Source organism: Chiloscyllium plagiosum, unplaced genomic scaffold, assembly GCF_037043375.1.
Source record: "Chiloscyllium plagiosum isolate Xiang-an unplaced genomic scaffold, Cpla_swu_hap1 HiC_scaffold_21, whole genome shotgun sequence".
Lineage (NCBI taxonomy): Eukaryota > Metazoa > Chordata > Chondrichthyes > Orectolobiformes > Hemiscylliidae > Chiloscyllium > Chiloscyllium plagiosum.
This window is the reverse complement of record NW_028270159.1, coordinates 4875141-4894702: the sequence shown is the minus strand read 5'-3', so window position 1 is coordinate 4894702 and position 19562 is coordinate 4875141. Positions and strand designations below refer to the sequence as shown.

The 19562-nt window shown below is 49.0% G+C and overlaps 1 protein-coding gene across 1 annotated transcript; it reads left to right on the top strand.

The window, feature by feature from the left end:
* The first annotated feature begins 8145 nt into the window (after nucleotides 1-8145).
* cacfd1 (calcium channel flower domain containing 1) lies at nucleotides 8146-19498 on the top strand. Its single transcript, XM_087998153.1, has 5 exons — nucleotides 8146-8295; nucleotides 11262-11334; nucleotides 13145-13270; nucleotides 13512-13619; nucleotides 15286-19498. The coding sequence occupies exons 1-5, from the start codon at nucleotides 8157-8159 to the stop codon at nucleotides 15377-15379; spliced, it is 540 nt and encodes a 179-aa protein (XP_087854279.1). The 5' UTR covers nucleotides 8146-8156; the 3' UTR covers nucleotides 15380-19498.
* The last annotated feature ends 64 nt before the right edge of the window (nucleotides 19499-19562 follow it).

Here is a 19562-nt window from a genome sequence, read left to right as displayed (position 1 = left end):
CACACACACACAGGCACTCCTACACACACACACAGGCACTCCTACACACACACTCACTCACACACACACAGGCACTCCTACACACTCACTCACACACACACAGGCACTCCTACACACTCACTCACACACACACAGGCACTCCTACACACACACACAGGCACTCCTACACACACACACAGGCACTCCTACACACACACACAGGCACTCCTACACACACACACAGGCACTCCTACACACACACACAGGCACTCCTACACACACACACAGGCACTCCTACACACACACACAGGCACTCCTACACACACACTCACTCACACACACACAGGCACTCCTACACACTCACTCACACACACACAGGCACTCCTACACACTCACTCACACACACACAGGCACTCCTACACACTCACTCACTCTCTCTCACACACAGGCACTCCTACACACACTCACTCACTCTCACACACAGGCACTCCTACACACACAGGCACTCCTACACACACACACAGGCACTCCTACACACACACACTCACAGGCACTCCTACACACTCACTCACACACACACAGGCACTCCTACACACTCACTCACACACACACAGGCACTCCTACACACACACACAGGCACTCCTACACACACACACAGGCACTCCTACACACACACACAGGCACTCCTACACACACACACAGGCACTCCTACACACACACACAGGCACTCCTACACACACACACAGGCACTCCTACACACACACTCACTCACACACACACAGGCACTCCTACACACTCACTCACACACACACAGGCACTCCTACACACTCACTCACACACACACAGGCACTCCTACACACTCACTCACACACACACAGGCACTCCTACACACTCACTCACTCTCTCTCACACACAGGCACTCCTACACACACTCACTCACTCTCACACACAGGCACTCCTACACACACAGGCACTCCTACACACACACACAGGCACTCCTACACACACACACTCACAGGCACTCCTACACACACTCACAGGCACTCCTACACACACACACACAGGCACTCCTACACACACACACACAGGCACTCCTACACACACACACACAGGCACTCCTACACACACACACACACAGGCACTCCTACACACACACACAGGCACTCCTACACACACACACACTCACTCTGACACACACAGGCACTCCTACACACACACACTCACTCACACACACAGGCACTCCTACACACACACTCACTCACACACACACAGGCACTCCTACACACACTCACTCACTCACACACACAGGCACTCCTATACACACACACACACTCACACACACAGGCACTCCTACACACTCACTCACACACACACAGGCACTCCTACACACTCACTCACTCTCTCTCTCACACACAGGCACTCCTACACACACAGGCACTCCTACACACACTCACTCACTCTCACACACAGGCACTCCTACACACACTCACTCACTCACACACACAGGCACTCCTACACACACAGGCACTCCTACACACACAGGCACTCACACACACACAGGCACTCACACACACACAGGCACTCTCTCTCTCACACACAGGCACTCCTACACACACAGGCACTCCTACACACACTCACTCACTCTCACACACAGGCACTCCTTCACACACAGGCACTCCTACACACACAGGCACTCCTACACACACTCACTCACACACACACACACAGGCACTCCTACACACACACACAGGCACTCCTACACACACACACAGGCACTCCTACACACACACTCACTCTCTCTCACACACAGGCACTCCTACACACTCACTCTCTCTCACACACAGGCACTCCTACACACTCACTCTCTCTCACACACACACAGGCACTCCTACACACACACACTCACTCACACACACACAGGCACTCCTACACACACACACACTCACTCACACACACACAGGCACTCCTACACACACACACTCACTCTCACACACAGGCACTCCTACACACTCACTCACTCACACACACACAGGCACTCCTACACACACACACACACAGGCACTCCTACACACACACACTGGCACTCCTACACACACACACTGGCACTCCTACACACACACACTCACTCACACACTCACAGGCACTCCTACACACACTCACAGGCACTCCTACACACACACACTGGCACTCCTACACACACACACAGGCACTCCTACACACACACACTGGCACTCCTACACACACACACTGGCACTCCTACACACACACACTGGCACTCCTACACACACACACTGGCACTCCTACACACACACACTGGCACTCCTACACACACACACTGGCACTCCTACACACACACACTCACTCACACACTCACAGGCACTCCTACACACACTCACAGGCACTCCTACACACACTCACAGGCACTCCTACACACTCACAGGCACTCCTACACACACACACACTCACTCTGACACACACAGGCACTCCTACACACACACACTCACACACACAGGCACTCCTACACACACTGGCACTCATACACACACTCACTCACACTCACAGGCACTCCTACACACACTCACAGGCACTCCTACACACACTCACAGGCACTCCTACACACACTCACAGGCACTCCTACACACACTCACAGGCACTCCTGCACACACTCACAGGCACTCCTGCACACACACACACTCACTCTGACACACACAGGCACTCCTACACACACTCACTCACACACACAGGCACTCCTACACACACTCACTCACACACACTGGCACTCCTACACACACTGGCACTCATACACACACTCACTCATACACACACTCACTCACACACACAGGCACTCCTACACACACTCACAGGCACTCCTACACACACTCACAGGCACTCCTACACACACTCACAGGCACTCCTACACACACTCACAGGCACTCCTACACACACTCACAGGCACTCCTGCACACACACACACTCACTCTGACACACACAGGCACTCCTACACACACTCACTCACACACACAGGCACTCCTACACACACTCACTCACACACACAGGCACTCCTACACACACTCACTCACACACACAGGCACTCCTACACACACTCACTCACACACACAGGCACTCCTACACACACTCACTCACACACACAGGCACTCCTACACACACTCACTCACACACACAGGCACTCCTACACACACTCACTCACACACACAGGCACTCCTACACACACTCACTCACACACACAGGCACTCCTACACACACTCACTCACACACACAGGCACTCCTACACACACTCACTCACACACACAGGCACTCCTACACACACTCACTCACACACACAGGCACTCCTACACACACTCACTCACACACACAGGCACTCCTACACACACTCACTCACAGGCACTCCTACACACACACACAGGCACTCCTACACACACACAGGCACTCCTACACACACACACTCACTCTCACACACAGGCACTCCTACACACACACTCACTCACACACACACAGGCACTCCTACACACTCACTCACTCTCTCTCACACACAGGCACTCCTACACACACTCACTCACTCTCACACACAGGCACTCCTACACACACTCACTCACTCTCACACACAGGCACTCCTACACACACTCACTCACTCTCACACACAGGCACTCCTACACACACTCACTCACTCTCACACACAGGCACTCCTACACACACTCACTCACTCTCACACACAGGCACTCCTACACACACTCACTCACTCTCACACACAGGCACTCCTACACACACTCACTCACTCTCACAAACAGGCACTCCTACACACACTCACTCACTCTCACACACAGGCACTCCTACACACACACACTCACTCTCACACACAGGCACTCCTACACACACAGGCACTCCTACACACTCACTCACTCTCACACACAGGCACTCCTACACACACTCACTCACACACACAGGCACTCCTACACACACTCACTCACACACACAGGCACTCCTACACACACTCACTCACACACACAGGCACTCCTACACACACTCACTCACACACACAGGCACTCCTACACACACTCACTCACACACACAGGCACTCCTACACACACTCACTCACACACACAGGCACTCCTACACACACTCACTCACACACACAGGCACTCCTACACACACTCACTCACACACACAGGCACTCCTACACACACTCACTCTCACACACAGGCACTCCTACACACACACTCACTCACACACACACAGGCACTCCTACACACTCACTCACTCTCTCTCACACACAGGCACTCCTACACACACTCACTCACTCTCACACACAGGCACTCCTACACACACTCACTCACTCTCACACACAGGCACTCCTACACACACTCACTCTCACACACAGGCACTCCTACACACACTCACTCACTCTCACACACAGGCACTCCTACACACACTCACTCACTCTCACACACAGGCACTCCTACACACACACACTCACTCTCACACACAGGCACTCCTACACACACAGGCACTCCTACACACTCACTCACTCTCACACACAGGCACTCCTACACACACTCACTCACACACACAGGCACTCCTACACACACAGGCACTCCTACACACACACTCACTCACACACACACAGGCACTCCTACACACAGGCACTCCTACACACACACACAGGCACTCCTACACACAGGCACTCCTACACACAGGCACTCCTACACACACGCACAGGCACTCCTACACACACACACAGGCACTCCTACACACACACACAGGCACTCCTACACACACACACAGGCACTCCAACACACACTCACTCCAACACACACACAGGCACTCCTACACACACACACAGGCACTCCTACACACACACACAGGCACTCCTACACACACACACAGGCACTCCTACACACACTCACTCACACACACACACACACACAGGCACTCCTACACACACTCACAGGCACTCCTACACACACTCACAGGCACTCCTACACACACTCACAGGCACTCCTACACACACTCACAGGCACTCCTACACACACTCACACTCACTCTGACACACACAGGCACTCCTACACACACACACACTCACTCTGACACACACAGGCACTCCTACACACACACACTCACTCACACACACAGGCACTCCTGCACACACTCACTCACACACACACTCACAGGCACTCCTACACGCACTCACACACACACTCACAGGCACTCACACACACAATCACAGGCACTCACACACACTCACAGGCACTCCTACACACACTCACAGGCACTCCTACACACACTCACAGGCACTCCTACACACACTCACAGGCACTCCTACACACACTCACAGGCACTCCTACACACACTCACACTCACTCTGACACACACAGGCACTCCTACACACACACACACTCACTCTGACACACACAGGCACTCCTACACACACACACTCACTCACACACACAGGCACTCCTGCACACACTCACTCACACACACAGGCACTCCTGCACACACTCACTCACACACACAGGCACTCCTGCACACACTCACTCACACACACAGGCACTCCTACACACACTCACACACTCACAGGCACTCCTACACACACTCACAGGCACTCCTACACACACTCACAGGCACTCCTACACACACACACAGGCACTCCTACACACACACACAGGCACTCCTACACACACACACAGGCACTCCTACACACACTCACACTCACTCTGACACACACAGGCACTCCTACACACACACACACTCACTCTGACACACACAGGCACTCCTACACACACACACTCACTCACACACACAGGCACTCCTGCACACACTCACTCACACACACACTCACAGGCACTCCTACACGCACTCACACACACACTCACAGGCACTCACACACACAATCACAGGCACTCACACACACTCACAGGCACTCCTACACACACTCACAGGCACTCCTACACACACTCACAGGCACTCCTACACACACTCACAGGCACTCCTACACACACTCACAGGCACTCCTACACACACTCACACTCACTCTGACACACACAGGCACTCCTACACACACACACACTCACTCTGACACACACAGGCACTCCTACACACACACACTCACTCACACACACAGGCACTCCTGCACACACTCACTCACACACACAGGCACTCCTGCACACACTCACTCACACACACAGGCACTCCTACACACACACACAGGCACTCCTACACACACTCACAGGCACTCCTACACACACTCACAGGCACTCCTACACACACTCACAGGCACTCCTACACACACTCACAGGCACTCCTACACACACTCACAGGCACTCCTACACACACACACAGGCACTCCTACACACACACACAGGCACTCCTACACACACACACAGGCACTCCTACACACACTCACAGGCACTCCTACACACACTCACAGGCACTCCTACACACACACACTCACTCACACACACACAGGCACTCCTACACACACTCACTCACACACACACAGGCACTCCTACACACACTCACTCACTCACACACACAGGCACTCCTACACACTCACTCACTCTCTCTCACACACAGGCACTCCTACACACACTCACTCACTCTCACACACAGGCACTCCTACACACACTCACTCACTCTCACACACAGGCACTCCTACACACACACTCACTCACTCTCACACACAGGCACTCCTACACACACTCACTCACTCTCACACACAGGCACTCCTACACACACTCACTCACTCTCACACACAGGCACTCCTACACACACTCACTCACTCTCACACACAGGCACTCCTACACACACTCACTCACTCTCACACACAGGCACTCCTACACACACTCACTCACTCTCACACACAGGCACTCCTACACACACAGGCACTCCTACACACACAGGCACTCCTACACACACAGGCACTCCTACACACACAGGCACTCCTACACACACACTCACTCACACACACACAGGCACTCCTACACACACTCACTCACACACACACTCACAGGCACTCCTACACACACACACAGGCACTCCTACACACAGGCACTCCTACACACAGGTACTCCTACACACTCACTCACTCTCTCTCACACACAGGCACTCCTACACACTCACTCACTCTCTCTCACACACAGGCACTCCTACACACTCACTCACTCTCTCTCACACACAGGCACTCCTACACACACTCACTCACTCTCACACACAGGCACTCCTACACACACTCACTCACTCTCACACACAGGCACTCCTACACACACTCACTCACACACACACTCACAGGCACTCCTACACACACACACAGGCACTCCTACACACAGGCACTCCTACACACAGGTACTCCTACACACTCTCACTCACTCTCACACACAGGCACTCCTACACACACTCACTCACACACACACTCACAGGCACTCCTACACACACACACAGGCACTCCTACACACAGGCACTCCTACACACAGGTACTCCTACACACACTCACTCACTCTCACACACAGGCACTCCTACACACACTCACTCACACACACACTCACAGGCACTCCTACACACACACACAGGCACTCCTACACACAGGCACTCCTACACACAGGTACTCCTACACACACTCACTCACTCACACACACAGGCACTCCTACACACTCACTCACTCTCTCTCACACACAGACACCCTTACACACACACCCCCTCACACACTCACTGGCACTCCAATACACACACACACACACACAGACACCCTTACACACACACACTGCTGTGCTGGCCTATAACCCGGTGGGGTGATGTTTATCTTTGTCCACTCCAGACCATCCCTGACATCGTCTCAAATGTTTTTTTGAAAATCCAAACCCGCTACATCTACTCGTTAACTTCCGATTGCGACTTCAAAGGACTCTAATACATTTTTTAAAACAATTTTCCTCTTATACAAGTTTGTTAACTCTGAGAGTTTGTGTTGCGTTGTTTCTAAATTAAAACCCATTGTGGTCTCCTTCCACTGAGACGTGGCACCCTCCAGTGCACTGCGCATGCGACACCAGCTTGTGACTGACCCCGCCCATTGAGGGCCGCGCCGTGTCACGTGGGTCCACAGTGGTTTCCGCCCATTGAGGTCGCGGCGCGCGCAGGCGCATTTCGGGACTGGGCTCTCGGTGACGATGTTGAGTGAGGAGAGCGGGGGCGCGGAGCCCGGGCCCGAGGATGGGCTTCGGCCCGCTCCCGCCTCCAGTACCGGGGAGCCCATGACCTGGTGGTACCGCTGGCTGTGCCGGATCGCGGGGGTGATCGGCGGAGTGTGTGAGTGCTCGGGGCCCGAGGGGAGGGGAACCGGCGTTATTACCGAGGCCCCGGGGGGCGGGAGGGAGGCCCCACGCCCCACGCCCCACGCCCCACGCCCCACGCCCCACGCCCCACGCCCCAGGCCCCACGCCCCACGCCCCACTCCCCCCTCGGGCCCAGCCCCCTTCCCCCCCCCCCCCCCCCAGTCTAACAGAGTCAGGCAGAGATTCCCCGGGGCCGGGCTTGGGCCTGGGGAGTGTCGGGGGTGCGGGGATGGGGGTGCGGGGATGGGGGTGGGGGTGCGGGGTGCGGGGTGGGGGTGCGGGGTGGGGGTGCGGGGTGCGGGGTGGGGGTGCGGGGATGGGGGTGCGGGGTGGGGGTGGGGGTGCGGGGATGGGGGTGGGGGTGCGGGGTGCGGGGTGGGGGTGCGGGGTGGGGGTGCGGGGTGCGGGGTGGGGGTGCGGGGATGGGGGTGCGGGGTGGGGGTGGGGGTGCGGGGATGGGGGTGCGGGGATGGGGGTGGGGGTGCGGGGTGCGGGGGTGGGGGTGGGGGGATGGGGGTGCGGGGATGGGGGTGGGGGTGGGGGTGCGGGGATGGGGGTGGGGGGATGGGGGTGGGGGTGCGGGGTGGGGGTGCGGGGATGGGGGTGGGGGTGCGGGGTGGGGGTGCGGGGATGGGGGTGCGGGGATGGGGGTGGGGGTGGGGGTGCGGGGATGGGGGTGGGGGTGCGGGGTGGGGGTGCGGGGATGGGGGGTGGGGGTGGGGGTGCGGGGATGGGGGTGGGGGTGCGGGGTGGGGGTGCGGGGATGGGGGTGGGGGTGCGGGGCGGGGATGGGGGTGGGGGTGGGGGTGGGGGCGGCCCAGCTCCGAGTGAGAGTCAGGCAGCAGCTCCTCACTCTCTGAGCGGCCCTGAACATCAGCGAGTGTCTCCCTCAGCAAACCGGATTGAGCTTGGATTAGGGAGGGAAGGGAGCTGGTGGGTGGGAGCTGAGAGATCCATCAGTGATTGAGAGGAGGAACAGGCCTGAGCATCTGCTTTCCTGTTTTTAAATGTCTGCGTCTTTACTGGTGAGCAGGGTTATTGTACAGGATGCTGAAGGTGGGACATGAGTGAGTGAGTAATCTGGTCCTGATGGCTCTTGTCTCCTGTCCACATGCTGCTAACTAGATATCCCAAGATTTATGGTGGGGAGAGACTGAGTAGTGGAATTACATTAGGTTGCTCCAGCCAAGAACTAGCACCCCAAATGATGAGTGGAATCGTCTCCTCCAAGGTGTAACCACCTAAGAGTGTTTACAAATTTTAGACGTCACTGAGGAATAGTGTTGCTCTGACATGATCTGTGTGTTTATTCTGTCGTACTTCACCTGACTTTCAGACTATCGAATGTCCCCAAGCTGCAGTTTTGAGCTGCTTCTACTAATAGTTTGGTGCTATCAATCAGAGTGAGATCCTAGATCAGGGGTTTAGCACTCCACTGTATTCTGAAATGCCCTTTCACAATGGTTTTCACTGTTTCCTGCTCTTTTGCTTTAATCCTGCAGAAATCAGAAAAGATGGAAGAGTCAATGGGTAGGTACCACTCTGGGCTCTGTACACACAGGAATCCCAGTCAAATGCAGGTTCCAATTATACTGAGATGTTATAGGGTAGAATTGTTTAATTCACTGCAAGAGGATGTGGCATTAGACCATAAGATGTAATAGCAGAGGTGTTCATTGCACCCATCTACACCAGAATATTGTGCTAATTGAAAGAACAGCAGTTTGATAAGTTAGTGGTTTGTTGGGTGGGTGTTATGGAAGTCATTGCTCTTTGCCGGCTATCCAAGTTTCTGATACTTGATATGTGGGATAATCTGCTTCCAGCTGGTTGTACATTTTTAACAAGGGTTGTTTGTATAATTCAGCAGGTTAATCTGATCTAAAGGCAGATGCAGTAAGATGAGACGTGTTATAATACCTTAGTCAAAATAAGCCTCCCGCTCTTCCTAACTTTCTCCAATTTTGTGACTTAATGCAGATTAAAGGTGTGGAGTGTTTTAATAAAAGATATTGTGTACACAGGTAATGATGATTTCTGAGCTAGGAGACTTGGGTTAAAGTCCCACCTGCTACAGAAGTGCGCAATAACATCTCTGAGCAGATTGGTTAGAAAATATCTGTTGAGTGTCCAGTATTGCCCTGAATTCCCAGCACAGAAGGAGAATAGTGAGGAAGAGGACCTTGCTGCAGCAGCAAATAGTGGATTGTATATTAACAATACATTTAAGGGGTTGCCTAAGAGGGAAAGGAATCGAAGGATAGAGTGACAGGGTGTGAGGTGGTTTGTGTGGTGCAGAAAGGCCAGCAGAAATGATCTTTTCCTAAATTGTAAATGTTGATCCATTGTTTCAGTTGAATTTTTCTGGGCAATGTTCGAGGATGCAGCTTAATTTGGAGTGTAGAGAGAAATTTCTGTGCCTTCTACCTCACTCCCTAGGTGTAGTGAATTATTCAAGAAGTAGAAACATTAATGCAGAATCCATAATGAGACGGAGGTATTGTGACTCGATCTCAGATGAGTATTGTTCAAACTGAAACTCTATATTCCAGGCCTGGAAGTGAAAGGAGTGGGGGAGACCAATGCAGAAAGGGTCTAACAGTGACCATGAAACTGTTGTCAATTGTTTGGAAAATTCATCAGGTTCACTGATGTCCTTTAGGGAGAGATCTCTGCCGTCCTTACCTCTTATCAACTACATTTGACACCAGACCCACAGCAGTGTGGTTGACTCTTAATTGCTGTTAGGGATGGACAATAAATGCTGGCCTAGCCAGTGACACCCATGTCCTGTGAATGACTTTTTTAAAAAGTGTAAGTGCTGAAAGTAGATTCCAAGGAGGCAGAAAGGAACATTGCCTGGACTGATGGGTATGTTGAGATGTCTGGTGTGTCACTGTTGCCAGTTCTGAAGTAATCGTTCTCTGTGTGGTTTTGCAGCATGTGCAGTCGCTGGCGTTTGGAACTGTGTAACCATCGATCCCCTCAACATTGCAGCCGGGGTCTGGATGGTGTAAGTAATTGAATAGAAGCTGTCGTGTGATTCTCAAAAACACGTTTTCAAGTTCTCCAGTTTCCAATGTTTGAGTCTGTCAGCTTTCCAATACCAACCTCATTTTAGTTAAAAATAATTTTAGATTAGTCCACTGGCTGAATCAGATTGGCTGCTGAGCATGAATGGAAACTTAAGGGTAATTAATTGAATCCTCTGAATTCCTGAACTTCCTTAAAACTCTCCTCCCCGTCACTGTAATTGTTTTTTCTCACTACAACTATTGGTCCGAGTAGCTTAGTCCACCCACTTTATCAACTGCATCCTGCTCAAGTTCTTTCCACCTCTTCCCACAGTGCCAAGCTTTAATCCTGAGCCACTACGTCCTGACTGAAACTCATTTAAAATAGATCTTTTCTTATCCATCTTTCTAAAGATTTGAAGGATCAATTCGAGCAGCAGTTTGATCTTGTATCCTTTCCCAGAGTTTACCTGGTTTAGTTGTTGAGCAGTGAGGTTAATGCCTGGATAATGCAGCAATGGGACATTATCCTGGACACTGACAGGGACCTTCTCTTTACCCCTCAGTTTCAGTGAATCTGGCAGCTGTTCCAACAAGGATCTGCTGTGAGTGTGACAGAGTGGGAAATTGCACTCAGTGACCTGATTCCCAGCTCAACATCTAGCTGCACCTTCAGCATCATAGAGGCACGGTCATAGAGATATGCAGCACAAAAACAGACCCTTCGGACCAACTCATCCATGCTGACCAGATACCCTAACCTAATCTAGTCCCACTTACCAGTACTTGGTCTGTAACCCTCCAAACCATTCCTGTTCATGTACCCATCTAGATGCCTTTTAAATGCTGCAATTGTACCAGCCCCACCACTTTCTCTGGCAGCTCATTTCATGCATGCACCCTCTGCGTGAAAAAAGTTGCCCATTAGATCCTTTTTCTATTTCTTCCCCCCTCACCCTAAACCTATGCCATCTAGTTCTGGACTCCCCCAGCTTGGGGAAAATACCTTTTCTATTTATTTTAGCCATGCCCCTCATGATTTTATAAACCTCAATTTGGTCACATCTCAGCCTTCGACACTCCAGGGAAAACAGCCCGAGCCTATTCAGCCTCCCCCTTTAACTGAAATCCTCCAACCCTGGCAACATCCTTGTAAACCTTTTCTGAAATGTTTTACAGCATCCTTCCTTTAGCAGAGAGACCAGAATTGCAGCAAATTCCAAAAGTGGCCTAACCATTGTCATGTTCATGCAAAGTGAATTATTCGAAACCACCTCAATTTTTGGAGCAGTAAATATTTTCTTCCTGACACCTGTACCCACAGTGCAGGCCTTAAGGCCCACCTGGTCTTTGTTGCTGCTTAAACACACGTGAGTTCCAACCCATCCTCCTCCATCTCACCCTGTCAGAATAACCTCTGCCTCTTTCTAATTTTCCTTTAGATGCTTTCTCATCAACTTGTTCAGAGTTGTTTTTACACACCCCTGGGGCAAGTGAGACCTGACAGAGAAAAACACTACCACAAGAGCCCTCTAATTTTGCCTCAGCTTTTAATTCCAGACTTTATTGAATTCAAATTACACCACCAGCTGTTCTGGGATTTGAGTCCGGGTCACCAGGACATTGCCACTTCACTGACACCTCTACTTCTAATTTTCCCTTAAACATCTTTGAGATATTTAATTCCCTGTAGGGTTTGTGTTCTCCCCACTAAGTCTAATATTGAGTTGTGACCTAAAGCAACCTGTTTTGGTGACCAGTTAGTGTGTTCTCCAACCTTTAATCGCTGTTTTTAATTTTCATATGCAGACTGAATGCATTTGTCCTTTTCCTCTGTGAAGCTCCGTTTTGCTGCCAGTTTATAGAGTTTGCGAATGCTGTGTCAGCGAGGGCTGATAAACTCCGATATTGGCAGAAAGCAGTCTTTTACTGCGGGTAAGCATGGAGTCTGTCTGGCACACATTGGTCACAGTGAGTGTTCAGTCCGTGATGTAACAGAACTGTAATGCCCCTGATTTTGGATGGGAGATATGTTGGTTGAGGACAGCAGCAGGTTTAATGCTGCTCCAGTGTTGACTGACCGATAATCACATGCCTCTCAAATAACTTTGTCAATTTGTTGTAACTTTCTTGTGACAGGTGCACATAATATCTGAGATATCTGTTTTCTCCACAGGATGGCAATTCTCCCAATATTCCTGAGATTTTCAATCACTACATTATTTGGGAATGCAATTGCTTTTGCATCAGGTGTACTTTATGGACTCGCATCACTTGGTAAAAAGTAAGTTTTCATGATATGTCAGTAGTGAACGATTTATTATTTGGTGCTTTTAAAGTTGGACAATTTGGCAGTGTTGGTTGTCACAGAATGTGTAATCCTTAACTGGCTGTGATTTACACGTGCTGAAAATCTGCCGAAAAGCCTGAGGGAGGAAGCCTCAGGTCAGGGTTAGGTACTGATAGGGTCATGTGGAAACTGCATGGATTCAGAGTTTAAACAAAAATGCTACCTTGAGTGGGGAGTAGGTAAAGGAGGAGACCAGGAACCCAGAACAAAGGAGATAATTGTATAATTTCCATTTGTTTATACGAGAGACTGCAGTGCCTTCAGTGCCTAGGATTAATTTTTCTGCAGGTTGTTTTTATTCTGTGACTATCCGTCACTCTCAATATTTCTTTGAAGAAATGGTCTTGTCTTCACCTGGGACTGTGCAGCTTTAGATAATTTTTTCAGTTTGTCGTAGTTTGTACAACTCTGTTTAAATCTGTTTGCTGTGATCGGCTTTTAAGGTTGTGGACTGTGGTGGCTCAAGAAAGCAGCTCACCATCACCACCTCGAGCAGTTGACAGGCAATAAACACCACTTAACCCTACCCGGAAATGAATAATAAAAACTCAGTCTGTTTAGCTCAGTTTTACAACTGTCAGTTGTAAAGCTGTCAGTACTCCCTTCATCAAAATGCTGTTTTGCTTTGTTTTACAAGCTTCTGCCTGTGTTTATGTTCTGAGATAGGACAGGATAGAGTTGGTTACAATGCCTTTCGGCTTTAATAACCTGCTTTTCGCTTTGGATGGGCCACCCAGGTATGGTGTCAGAGAGCGACTCGTTTTTCTGTACTGTAACATGATAATGCAAATCATTCTTGTTGGTAATTTATTTGGGGCCCTCATTGACTTTCCTCTGGTATAAGTTGTCGATGGAATTTATATTAAACCTTTAAAACTCTCTATTCCCAGCTGGAGGATTGAGTCACAATTCTGCCCACTGCAGTTTAAGGGTATTGGAATTTCAGGATTATGTAACTAGTTCTGGAGATGGAAGGGTTTTTCATTACTGGATGTGCATAAACTGAGGTAGCTGTACATGTCACAGCGAGGATTAAGGGGAGGTTTAACAGACATGTCCAGGATTAATAAGGGCTTTCTGGAGTAAATGAGAAATTGTTTCTGGGCAGAAGGATTGATAACTGGAGGGACACTGATTTATAATAATTGGCTAAAGAACCAGAGGTGATGTGGTTGGGCAGTTTTGAATGTTTTGATGTCGTGATCTGGGATGTGCTATCTGAAAGAATGGTGGACGCAGATTCAGTCAGAACTTTCCAAAGGGAGTTGCAGAAATACTGGAAAAGAGAGGTTTGCAGAGTTGTATGGAAAGAGTAGGGCAGAGTACAGTTAATTGAGTGGCTCTCAAAGAGCTAGCACAGACAAAATGGGCTGAACAGCCTGATTGGTGAAAACAACAAAGATCAAGGAAGGAGTTGCCTCAACAAGTGTCACATTTCTTATACCAATTGAATTAATAAACCATTGAAACTGTGGTCTTTATAAACTATGAGAAGCCAGTTGAGTGCTACATGTATCTCAATCCCTCAGTTTGCATGTTAAACTGGATTTGGAGTACTTGTTTTGGACATTTGCTAATGCTGCTCCCTCTATTTCCAAAGGGGCGATGCTGTTTCATACGCCAGGCTCCAGGACAGGAGAGCAGCTGACGAAAAACAGTCTGGAATGCTCCAGGGTGAGACAGCAGAACAATAAAAGGGACTGGGATCTGTACAACTGGGTTAGCAAACTGACGAAGCTTTCTCAATGTGGACATCTGTTTAATCTATGCACTGCAAAGAGGGGTGAGCTCCAGACTGGGTTCCCTCTTTGCTCAATATACAGTTGATTGTTCAATTGGACAGCAGCTGCCAACTCTCTTTAAATCTGGTGTTTTTGTACATTTGTCTTAACCAGGGTCTGTTTCTGTGCTGTATATCTCTATGACTCTATGTGTGTTATGTTTGGAGCTCTGATTAATTCCATTACTGACTAAATCGTCCCAATTTGGTGGATTTGTTTTTTAATATTGAGGGCGACAGATGCAATTGGAGCATACATGACTTGAACAGATTCTGGTCACAGTTGCTGGGAGCCTTGCACTGTCTGGAATATCTATTATATTACAGCATTGATGGGATTCAGGTCAGAGCTGCCATTGTACTGCTGCTATCTAAAGCACGTTTTTAAATAAGTACTGCTCTTTCCAGCTCTCTTAAATCAGGGATTGAGAAGGCAGTCATCAAAAATTGGTCATTACTCTCTCCCACCCTCCCCGGCCAACTCTTCCACTGGGGCCAGTTGTGCAATATTATCTTGCATGGGGAGGGGTGATGTAGTGGCATTGTCATTGAGCTAGACAACCAGATGCACAGGCTAATGATCTGAATCATGGTTCAAATCCACCATGATAGCTGGGGGGGTTTAAATGTGAATGAGTCTGTAATTGTAAGCTAATCTCAGTGACGATGACCATGACACTATCATTGATTGTGTCATAATCGTCTAATGCGTGGTTCATTAGCGTCCCTTCAGGGAAGGAAATCTGCTATCCTCACCTGGTCTGGCCTGCATGGGACTCCAGACTCGCAGCAAGGTGTTAACTCCTGACTGCCTTCTGAAAAGGTCCAGCAAGCCACTCAAATATGAGGCAGTTGGGGAGAAGCAGCAGATGCTGGATTTGCCAGTGATGCCCACATCCTCTGAAAGAGTAAATAAAAAGGTTTTGTTCAGGGACTGCTTTGTTTGTAACCTGTAGCTTCCTCGCTATGAACAGGAGAGGCTGAAGTTGTGTTTTGAGTCTGACTCTAATCTGGAGGGGATTTTAAACATTGGGAGATCAGTGGGAATGATGAAGGAAGAGTTGTGAAATTTTCCTGCAGAGAGTTGCAATCAAGAGTCTGACCCTACCTGCTGAGATAGGGACACCAAATGAATAATTCATCCTTTAACCTGTGCTGGATAATTTGCTCTAGTCCTTCTGAGTATGAGGCCAGCGTCCAGACCACAGAGAGGGTGGGTTTTATTCTGCCTCTTCCTGGATTAATTGTACAACTTGCCGTAGCTGCTCCCAATTCTGAAATTCATTGTGGTACCTGAAATTGTATATCGAAATGTTTTGTTTTTACAAGGTGCTAATGTAGAGAGAGGTGAATCCTTGCTGAATCTAATATGTGATCTGCGGCAGCCTGATGAGACATAATCTGGCTTTTCCAATCAAATACAAGTTTGATCTGTATTGAACTCCCAGAGCAAGTTAGGTATCTCTTCTGTGGGGTGGGCTCGCTGACATTTAGAAACTCCAGGAGATTTTCCTGCTGTTGCACCAGTTTGTTAGTTCTTTAAGCAAAGCACCTGGGATTTGTTTCAAAGGCTCTGTCTGCATACAGACTGCTGTCGTTGCACCACGTCCACCACAGGCCCCACAGCTTTGGCATGAACTAACTGAGGATTCCACCAGTTAATATAGATTTGTAATGAGATTTATGAAGTTAGCTTCCAGTCAGGATATAAGCAAGCATCCATATCTGATGTGGTTTGAGCAACATGTGGATTAATTTCCCTGAGAAGCTTGGTGATGGCCATTGGACACACTCGTAGCGAGTAAATGTAAAAGAGTGTACCTTGTGTAATTTGAAATTGAAAATGACTGGGTTCCAAGCAGTGTTCAACAGTTTATGCCTATGCTGTATTGGTACTCTCTAGAAACAGGATGAGTGGGTTAACTTTGTGGGGTGGTGGGGGCGGCAGGGGAGGTGGCGTGGGTTGCAAAATCATAAAGTCTCACGATGCAGGAGTAAGCATGTGGAAGAGGTCTTTTGGCTCAATCAGTGGAAAAAGGTTTTAATATTCAGTAACTGTGCAGACAGCACATTATTTATGTACAGTATGGACTGAGGCATTCAGCTTCAGTCTGTCGTATTGCTTCTGTACGTAAGGAAGTGGTTCTAAGATCCAGAATCAATGACCGTAGATTTGGGGGTAGGGAGATTCAAGGGGAAATATTTTCAGTAGAGGTGCCTGTCAGGAACTCAATGCTTCACGGGTAGTGAAGGCAGAAACTCTCCTAACGGTTAATACTGTAAATCACAAACAAAAATAGAAATTGCTTGAAAAACTCAGCAGGTCTGGCAGCATATGTGGAGAGAAATCAGGGTTAACGTTTTAGGTCAAGTGACCCTCCCTCAAAAGGGTTTGATTTACAGTTAAAATATAATTAGAAGTACCCTTGAAGTGCTTTAACCAACTGGGGCAATTCAACCACAACAGAATCAGGCTGGATGGATACCCTCTGCACAGTTGGCCAGGGAACCACTCAGCCCCCCAACAAAAAAATAGTGCAGTATGCGTGTGATTCATGCTCCCTGTCTCCTGTCACCTCCCTTTTCCTTCACCCCCACCCTCCAGTCTGATGTTGACCGTTTGTAGGTGAGAGTGTGGGCTCTAGCCCCTGGGAGTGAATACCAGAGCTCAGCAGTACTCTGTTTCTGCTGACTTCTCACCTGATTCTCTTAGAGGCACTGGAGTGAGGTAAAATCTGTTATTGGAACAAACTTGTAAACTCTGCCTGTCCTTTTGAAATGTTAATACTTTCTCCTGTCACTCTGTGACCTCAGGATCAAACAAGAGATCCCAATTTTGTAGACTTTGTATTGAAATTTCTTAAGAACTAATATCCTGATGTCCACTTCTGATGCGCAGTGCTGTCCACTTTTTGAAACATTCATACCTTTCCTGTAAAGTGAAGCTCCATATTGTGAATATTTGTTTAACTTGAGCCTTAGGTTTTATATGAACTCCTCATTACCTCTTGAATTTTATATTCTGTTTATTCACTGGCTGCTAGTCTTGTTTGTAGTGCCTCTGAATTTCAGCAAAACTGCGGATACCCCATAGCTGACCCCTCTGGCATGTGTGAATATTGACTGACGGTAGTTGCAATTGACATTCCTTGGTATGTGGTTTGTAATGTCCTGCCAATGCTCATGATGAACCTTCTTGTGAGAAGTGGACATTAGACTGAGGGAGTGGGATATTTCTGGTGCTTCCCACTGAGAGGCTGTGCTTTCAGGTATTCAGGACCATATTAGCCAAAAGTGGGGGCTCGAAAGAAACAGGATTGAGTCACATCTTGCTAAGTTATACTAGAACACTGCCTGTCTATTGTACTTCTCGCTTATGAGAAGATCAATCTTTGTGGATGGATTTTGAATTATTGATTATTTATAAAGGTTTAATGTCCTTAGCTAGTTATTGCTATTTAAATTAGACTTGTTATAATTCAGTGTGTACTTTATAAAGATGCTGCAACTTTCCAGCGAGTTTGAGAGTCTCTCATTTCTGAGCTGGAGTTGGGCTTGTATATGAGTGTGAATTGTTTTATTAAATGGGAGTGACAGTTGCAGTGTCTGCCTGTTGTACTGGGGTGTAGTGTTGAGTGTAGGAGTGGTAGGGCTTGTTAAAAATGGCTCTTAGTTAGAATACAGTCCAGAGATATTGGCATCATGAGACCAGTAGCTAAGTAACTGAAACATCATGCAGTGAAATTCCCCAATGCTACTGTCATTTCCACAGGAATTATGCTGGAAAACCTTGTGAATAAATGGGTTTGTTCCATATCGCTGGGAAAAATGGGAGCAGTTCTGGGATATTTCCCTGTTGTAGTTATACATTGTGGCCGCTATACAATGACTGAGAGGGAGTTGTATGAGAGAGCTTTCAAACTGTCTCTGTGGTGGGGCTGAGCTTGATTTTTGCACTTTATCCTCAATTATTTAAATGTCTGTTTCTGACAAATTTCTGACCATGTACTGTGAAATAAAAAGTTTTACTCTGTGTCTTGTCTTTTTGGAAGTGGGTTTCCTGTTATTGAAACGTAACTGGGTACAGCAGAGTTATA